The sequence below is a fragment of a genome (assembly GCF_019968955.1).
Source record: "MAG: Porospora cf. gigantea A chromosome Unknown PgA_NODE_1079_length_8038_cov_372.622, whole genome shotgun sequence".
Lineage (NCBI taxonomy): Eukaryota > Apicomplexa > Conoidasida > Eugregarinorida > Porosporidae > Porospora > Porospora cf. gigantea A.
This window is the reverse complement of record NW_027151272.1, coordinates 1-7,787: the sequence shown is the minus strand read 5'-3', so window position 1 is coordinate 7,787 and position 7,787 is coordinate 1. Positions and strand designations below refer to the sequence as shown.

General features: G+C 54.4%; 3 protein-coding genes across 10 annotated transcripts; 2 read left to right on the top strand and 1 right to left on the bottom strand.

Annotated features, from left to right (window-relative positions):
• Window positions 1–417: 417 nt before the first annotated feature.
• On the bottom strand, window positions 418–1,419 carry KVP18_001143 (uncharacterized protein; the record flags this gene model as incomplete). 3 transcript variants are annotated; one of them, XM_067950857.1, is made up of 4 exons in its annotated part: window positions 418–683; window positions 757–838; window positions 867–1,349; window positions 1,396–1,419. In XM_067950857.1, 4 exons carry the CDS (start codon window positions 1,417–1,419, stop codon window positions 418–420), a joined length of 855 nt encoding a protein of 284 aa, XP_067813907.1. The 3 variants fall into 3 exon arrangements, with proteins under 3 accessions (XP_067813907.1, XP_067813908.1, XP_067813909.1); XM_067950859.1 differs by lacking the exon at window positions 418–683 and having other exon boundaries at window positions 825–1,349; XM_067950858.1 differs by lacking the exons at window positions 757–838; window positions 867–1,349; window positions 1,396–1,419 and having other exon boundaries at window positions 418–615.
• Window positions 1,420–1,521: 102 nt separating this feature from the next.
• KVP18_001144 (uncharacterized protein) lies at window positions 1,522–4,954 on the top strand (the record flags this gene model as incomplete). Of its 3 annotated transcripts, XM_067950861.1 has the most annotated exons (3): window positions 1,642–4,059; window positions 4,098–4,180; window positions 4,219–4,954. In XM_067950861.1, 3 exons carry the CDS (start codon window positions 1,642–1,644, stop codon window positions 4,952–4,954), a joined length of 3,237 nt encoding a protein of 1,078 aa, XP_067813911.1. The 3 variants fall into 3 exon arrangements, with proteins under 3 accessions (XP_067813910.1, XP_067813911.1, XP_067813912.1); XM_067950860.1 differs by lacking the exon at window positions 4,219–4,954 and having other exon boundaries at window positions 1,522–4,059; window positions 4,098–4,184; XM_067950862.1 differs by lacking the exons at window positions 1,642–4,059; window positions 4,098–4,180 and having other exon boundaries at window positions 4,307–4,954.
• A 165-nt stretch (window positions 4,955–5,119) lies between these two features.
• On the top strand, window positions 5,120–7,486 carry KVP18_001145 (uncharacterized protein; the record flags this gene model as incomplete). Of its 4 annotated transcripts, XM_067950863.1 has the most annotated exons (8): window positions 5,120–5,178; window positions 5,207–5,452; window positions 5,483–5,782; window positions 5,811–6,167; window positions 6,194–6,624; window positions 6,652–6,782; window positions 6,811–7,000; window positions 7,029–7,486. In XM_067950863.1, the coding sequence occupies 8 exons, from the start codon at window positions 5,120–5,122 to the stop codon at window positions 7,484–7,486; spliced, it is 2,172 nt and encodes a 723-aa protein (XP_067813913.1). The 4 variants fall into 4 exon arrangements, with proteins under 4 accessions (XP_067813913.1, XP_067813916.1, XP_067813915.1 ...); XM_067950866.1 differs by lacking the exons at window positions 5,120–5,178; window positions 5,207–5,452; window positions 6,194–6,624; ... (1 more) ...; window positions 6,811–7,000; window positions 7,029–7,486 and having other exon boundaries at window positions 5,490–5,782; window positions 5,811–6,171; XM_067950865.1 differs by lacking the exons at window positions 5,120–5,178; window positions 5,207–5,452; window positions 5,483–5,782; window positions 5,811–6,167; window positions 7,029–7,486 and having other exon boundaries at window positions 6,288–6,845.
• Window positions 7,487–7,787: the final 301 nt, after the last annotated feature.

Sequence of the window (7,787 nt, the reverse complement as noted above, 5' to 3'; positions counted from 1 at the left end):
ATCATAAATTGCCAAGATAGTAGGTTAACATTACTTCGGCAGTATCAAAAAACTAGTTCATTGCGAGCCTACCTCTCCTGCCGGCGAAACATGCTCGGCAGGCAGCGTGCAAAGCGCGACTTCCTCCGCTCCAGTTGGTGGACGTCACTGGGTTCTTCCGGTACAGCGGCGTCTCCAGGAGGCGGGTCTGCATGCTTGGAGGTGGGAAGATTATTTGAGCGCGAGCCCTTCAGCTGGGGAAGCTGGTTCCGAGTGTTTTCTTCGGCTAGTTCAGGATCACACTGGCGAATAAGTGAGGCTGAATGCGGGTGGCTGTACTGCCGAAGACTGTTACTCCAGTCCCAAACACCGTCATATTCCCAGCCTTCATGAGCCATCTGGTCACTGAAACCAAATAAGAGGCGATAGCATATGGACTCACTTAAATAGTCCCCGCAAGTAAGCGTAGTCAGGCCGGTCCTCGTACCTCAACGCGCGAACGTAGCTCATGTACTTCGAGAAACAGGCAGGATAGGTCTTGCAGAGAGTCTTGATAGGGGTATTCACCTTCTTCTCCATTATCTTTTGGTACTTCTCCTGTTTGGTGTTTGCTGGGATTCCCTGCCAAGGCAGCATCCCGCGACAGAAGTAGAGCAGCACATACCCAAGAGACTCCAGGTCGTCTCGACGGGACTGCTCCACGCCTGCGTCACTTCAGATCACCTCCCTTGCCTTTGTGTGCGTTGATTGACGCGTACCGGGCAGTTCCAGTCAGACTTTTGTCGTCTCTGTATGGAATCAGTTGGAAGGTTTTGAAGTCGCGATAGCGCTTGGCCAACCCGAAGTCAATCATGAATATCTAGATGAGGTATCGCTGATGGTCTTACCGTGTCTGCATGCTCAGCGATACCGATTAGGAAGTTGTCAGGCTTGATGTCTCGGTGCACGAAGTTGCGGGAGTGGAGGTATTCCACCCTCTTCAGCTGGAAACGATGAGTGCGCAGGAGGATTGAACCTACCAGCTGATCTGCGATGGCCAGTATGGTCTTCATGCTGAATCTACGATAGCAAAGGTTAAAAAGGTCCTCCAAACTCGAACCCAAGAGTTGCATCACCAGCAGCACGAACTCTCCTTCCTGCTTAGCGTGGTAGACCTTGGCAATCCCCGGCGCATCGCTGAGATACTTGAGTATGCGCGCTTCATACAACAGCTGCGGGTGTTTGCAGTTGGCGCGTTCGATCTTGACAGCAACCTCCTCCCCCGAGGTAAGATCAGATGCTATAGGACATCCCCGCAACGACCCACCGAGGTAAATCTCCCCGAAGGAACCTGCGCCAACTTTCTTTACAAGGCGCCATCGGCCGGCGACCTGCGCCGCATTAGAACGAACCCCCACACAAATAAGTAGAACCCACCAGGTTGGCAGCAGGGTGACTCATTCTACAGGAAAAATAAGGGTATTAGGCAAACCGGCGACGGTCACGCGTCACTAAAGTTGCACCCCGTGACCAACCAGTCACATAGCGTGTCAGAGCCAAATTATGGGTGATGTGTTGTATGACTGTGCAGAGTTCGTTCCCAAGTTCAGAGCGCAGGATAGACGGCATAACAGTGTACGGTCCGTTGGGGAACACAAGGGATCTAATAAATTACTCAATAAGATGAGCTTGACGCATCTGAGGACGTCATTGGGAACTGAGGAAGTGCGCGTGCTGGGGCTGCCCGTCATAAGAAGCCTCTCCCCTTCAGCTACTGACCTGAAAAACCGAGCTGCCGAGCAGTTCCGAAACGAGGCCTGGAATGATGCGGCCAGCCTCTACGAGCTAGCCGCCATCGCCGCCCACGAGGTGGACGAGGCGGGACAAGGTGACACCGAGTCCGACATGCTGAGCGTGTTGTACAGTAATGTGTCCCTCTGCCATATAAAAGCGGGCAACTATGAGGCCGGTCTCGTAGCTGCGGCGGTGGCCGCTCTAAGGAACCCCAACAACAACAAGGCTCTGTACCGTCACGCTCTGTGCTCCCGGCACACTTCCCGGTTGCATGATGCGGCTCTGAGCCTTCAACTGCTGCAGCAAGCCAAGGAACGATCTCCTGCTGTGGGCCTTCTCCATGGCGAGGTTACGGCCTTGCTACGCGAGCAAGAAGGTAGTCGGGCGCACGCCGCTCTCCCAGACAACCTGATAGCCACGCTGTCTGACCCCGCCGCCTCCGTGGGTGCCGTGGGGCTTGCCGTCGACCAGCTGCGGCTTTGGGTAGTTAACCGGCAGGCGCTGGACCGGGCTGTGCATGACGGCGTGCTGCAAGCAGTGCTAGACAAGCTCGTGGCCATGTCAAGCGACATCAACGGGGACTCGCCCGTCTCCCTGACGGACGTGCAGCCTGGAGAATGGTTGGCACTTCAGACGGCAGCCTGGAGATTCGTTTTGGCTTGTGTGGTGGACGAGCAAGATGTGGGCGACCTTTCACTCACAGATAGCGAGCGCACTCAACTCCAAAAGGAGCAACTGCGAGCGTTTGACCAAGCCCCCACAGTGCCAAAGAGCAGGAAGCTGGCAAGGGAAGCTGTAGCCTGTCACAAAGGCACCCTGTTGACCTTCACGAAGGCCTACACAGGAAGCGACGTCTGCATCGTGAGCAGAGAACGAGATCCATCCTACACTCGCGACCGTATGTCCTCTCCAAAGGCTCTCCGCAGCATGGGAGCGGTGCTCCTGCAGGACATAGTGAGCTACATCGGCGACTTAGCTGATCCGGCAACCTTGGCCATAGTCGAGAAGGGACTCTCGTGCATACAATCCGAAACTGTGGCAAAGTCCGCTGTTGTGGCACTGGCTCGTCTTGCAGATCTAAAGCGCCGGCTGGGACGAACCGTGCAGGCCGTGGTCGCGAGCCACGCTCTAATGGTAACCCTAGAGTCCTGTCTTCATCTCGTTCCACTCTTCCCTGAGCTAAACAAGTTGGCTGAGTTCTCTCTGGTTTCGGTATTCGTTCTGTTCGCGGACAAAGAACGAAGTGACGACTACAGTCTCGATATGCACGCGACCATGGTACAACTCTTGGACCCTTATCTCAGCGAGGCGCAGTCGGATGCAGACTGGTTCATCGGGTTGCAGGGGCTTAATTACCTCTGGAGAGCGGACAGGCAATGCGTGAAGGAGTTTTTGATATTTGGAAAGCTCCTGAGTCCCGTCCTCATGCTGGCATCTGAAAAAAACTCGCAAGAGCCTCGCATGCAGCGGCTGGCCGCTGAAATCCTAATGCACGCCATGGAGTTCGCGGAGGTGCGCGAGGAAATCCTGATGTACGACGGCATCAGCCTGCTGGTGGACATGTGCTTGTTAAACAAGTATGACACCGAGCTCAAAGCGCAGTTGGCGGCGTCCCTTGCAAGACTGAGTATCCACAACGAGAAGATTCGGAAAGCAGTCTTCCAAGAGTTCCAGTTCTTCACACTGACAGCTGAGGTCCTTAGATCCGTGTCACGAACGGCGGATGACGATATCGGAGCCCGCACAGCGGCTCATGTGCTAGAAGTACTGTTTTTCCTGTCGTTGCATGAGGATTTCAAGGTCACGCTGTTTCAAGGAGTGATGTCTCCAGGTCCAGAAGAAATCGTGGCCACATCCGAGATACGGCAGCTGTTAAAGGCAGGACTTGTTGTGGACCAGATTCCGCTTCTAGGTCGAGCAGCACTAGTCCACCGCGATGGCTCGTCCCAGTACCTTTACGCTGCCGTCATTTACAATATCTGCCGAAGCCGCGACGACAAGGATCGCGTCAAGCGGCAAAAAAACATGCCTATGTGGGACGACGAGCAGCTGGAGGCGGCGCAGCTCATGTTCGAGAAGTTGCCCGAGCACGCTAAGCCAGTTCAGAACGGAGTCTTTGACCGGGGAGATGAATCATTGGTGGACAGCCTGCGTCAAGTGCTGATTGAGAAGAAGGTGGTCGAGACTCTGGCTGGAGGAATCTTACAGAAGGACACGCCACCAGGGATAGCCTTCGTCACCCTATCTTGTCACGCTATAAGGATGCTTGTCAGATCCAAAGAAACCAGGAATCTGGTTTGTCAGCAGGTAAGTGCCAGCCAAACGCTCAAGTTATTCTGTTTCAGAACGGTCTACCGGCGTTGCTGCGCGGACTGGAGATACTCGAGTCGCAGCTTAAGATCAACCCCACTGTCGAGGACGACATTCGGTAGGATCACGCTTTTCCACGAAACTAAACTTTCCCAGCGAAATTCGTCAAGCAGTAGCTCAAATTCTCCTCGTTTCCAACTGCTCCCTGTTCAGCTACAGGGCGCAGCTTGAGAGTACCGCCCACATGTTGGCTCTGCTGGAGGACAAGCACGAGCTGTTCAATTTCGAGGGGGCCATGGCGCTGACAAACCTCAGTAGCCAGTCTGAAGACGTGCGTCGACGACTGTTCCACGCCGGTGCGGTGGCTACGCTAGGCCAGTGCCTCATGGACACTGACAACGAACTGCTACGAGCAGCGTTGCTGGAGGTGTCCTGCAATATGGCTTTGTGTCAGCTGGTGATTGACGCATTCGCCGAAGGGAAGTGCAAGTTCGAGCTCCATGTGCTGCTGGCTTTCCTGAAGGAGGACAATAACGCACGAGCCCAGCGCGCAGCCGCGGGATGCCTGGCGATGCTCACCGCCGACATCCGGATCGGACTGGCCGTGCTTTCTGACGAATTCGGTGCGAATGTTTTCCACACGATCGAAGCTGGCTGCGCACGCAAAGACGAGGCGCTGCTCCAACGCGGCCGAGCGCTTCTCTCCCACGTGCTTGAGGCAAGCCAACACGAGGCGAGCCCATACAAGGATGCCCTAGCACCTCAATCTCAGCTATTCGACACATGTCTACGAGGGTTAGAGAAAGGCTGGGACTGCTTCCAGGACCCACAGATCGCAGGGGCCTACAAGTACACGAAGCTGGCCGTGGCGAAAGCATCATGCATGTCGTGACAACGAATGTTCATTAAAACTTAACATATTTTACAAGAATGAGCGCCACAGTCACCAAAAGGATTCCGTCTAGTCTCCCCGTGGAGAAGAGCCGTCCATATCATATCAACGTAGGAGGGCAGTAGTCCATCCTCACGTCAGATCTCGAGTGACCAGAAAAGGGTGATGTTCGGCACGGCGCACGGGGCCGTAGCGCGGTTTCTTCCTGGTCAATGGGACATGAAGTGAGTAGGATTGGATACCCGTACCCAGAAATCCTGAGTGCTTTACGTACAGCGGCGTGAAAAGGCCGGTGCTGGCGTGCTCCCAAAGTCCCAATGGCAGGATAATAGCTGCCGGTGATGATAACGGCACGTTTTACACCTGGAGCTGGAAGTCGGGTGAACTGGTCATGAACAGCTTTAATTTGGACATGACCTATGTGAAGATCAACGATATCAGTTGGTCTGCAGACTCTCGTCGAGTAGCTTTCTGTGGAACCGACAACTACGCGAAAAAGTAAGTTGGGTTCGGAATTCTTCATGCCAGAGTTGCGATGTGTGTGCTCGTAGAGACCGGCAACACCCTGGGCCGGATTGAAGGCCACGAAAAAGGAGGATGTCACTCGATCCACTACCGGAGCAAAGCTCCCTCTCGCATTGCCACCGCCGGCAAGGACGGACAGCTGCTTACGCACGCAGGCCCGCCCTTCAAGCTCGCCCATAAGGAGCCTGCGCATACCGGCCGTGCCTACTGCTGCCGGTACGCGCCGGATGAGGAGACGCTGGTGTCTTGCGGTGAGGATGGGCGGCTAGTCTTCTATGAACCCGTTTCTGGGGAGAAGACGAGGTATGTTGGAGTTTCAATAGTCACGCAGCGAGGTCACCATCTGTGAAGGTCAGCCCCTGTTCTCTCTGGACTGGTCTCCTGACGGATCCATGATAGCGATTGCCGGTAACTCTGGGCTCATTATCTTCAATCACAAGACATTCGAGGTGGTCACACATCTGGAGTGCTTCAATGAGGCGTGTATTGGAGTGCAGTGGTCAGGCAACTACTGGATAGCGGTTGCGGCTATAAGTAGTCACCTGCACGGCTTCCGGTTGAAGACTCCGACGGAATTCGAACTTGAACACGAGAATTATCTCGCTGAGCAAGCGAACCACCTCATGCTCGACATTGCGGAACCTGAAGCCGAATCGGTCGCTGCACCCTTCCGGAATACGTCGGCTGAGTGAGGGGCACTCCCTCACAACACAGATTCTGCATTGAACCAACGCCTTCGTTTACGTGGACAGGTCCTTTGGGCTACCCAACAAGCATTACCGTCGACCCGACCACCAAGGACTTAATCATGGGCACTTCCAAGGGTTCCGTACTGTACCTCCACAACGACTCGAATTCGTCGCATCTCGTAAGACTTCCCAATCAAAAGAGCGTACGCTCTACAGTCATCGGCAAAGAAAGGGAAGGTGTCATCGCTACGGTAGACGGAATAATGCGTTGCTTCACATACGTATGGGCACCTGAGAGCGAGGCGGACCCTAGTCTGCACGCAGAGTTGGAGTGGACGGCCCAATTCAACCTGGGTGACTCTCCAGTAGCCCTGCTTCCCATCGCTGATTACACCAAGCTTCTAGCTATAACCCGTGGAGGACGAATGTTTTGCTTCGACTTCAAGAGCATCAAGGGTGGGTATTGCGGAGCGACTCATCCAGACTCGACGTCAGCGGACGTTCTGGAGTACCTGTGGGACGTCACATTGCCTGGAATCGTACATAGTGCGTCCGTCTGCGAGGACGGAGGTTTGCTGGTTGTGGCGCTGACTGCTCGTGATCCGCAAGACTACGTGAGGGCGTACATGCTGTCTGATGCAGGCTGCGACACGTCTGACAATGGACACTACGACTGAAGCCGCAACCGCCCCAACTCCGGAGTCTGGCGGGACGCCGCCCGCCACAGAGACCCCAGCTGAAGCTACTCCCACCACCGCAACGTCTCCTGGCAAGAACGTTGTTAATTCACTCAAGGACGCTGATAAGTTTATCAAGGCGCCGTATGTTGTTGGTGAGCTTTGATTGGGAGGCGGATGCAGAGATATTCGAAATCAACGACGCAAGCACCTCCGACGGCGTTAACTTCATTCAGTCTCTATGCAACCACAGTGCAGAGATATGCTGTGTCAGCCTGAACCCCGAAGGGTCCCTCGTGGCTTCCTCTGATATCCGCCATGGTCTGCATGTGGTGGAGACTGCCACTGGACGTGACGTCACTGGTCGCGAGTGGGGATCTAAGCACTCCCTCAAAGTGACGAACATTGCCTGGACCCCGGATGGGAACAAATTGGCGACCGCAGGCCCTGGACGCGGGATTTACGTCTTCGATGTGGACGAGCCTCGCAAGGTGATTCCGATAAAACATGCTCACGAGAAGGGTACAAGCGCTATGGCGTTCGTGTACAACAACGTACTCGTTACCGCTGGGAATGACGGGAGCATATCCTACTACGAGGTAACGCATTTCAGCGCCATGAATTTGGTGGATGATCTGTGAAGTGAAATATGTCATCTTTCGCGTTGACATCATCTATTCGCTGTTTGATATTTTTTTGTTAAACCCAAAAACTGGAAGCACATGTTCTTCGCAATTGTCACATAGCTGGAAGCACATGTTCTTCGCAATTGTCACATAGCAGAACAGATAACAAAAAAAATAGGGATCATGTGGAAGCCGCAGGTGTGACGGTCGTTTGTGCGGTCGTTACTGCGTTGCGAGCCTTCTCAGACGCTTTGTCAGCAGTGCCAAGAGGGATCATGCGGAAGCCGTAGGTGTAGTGGTCGTTTGTTTTACCGGA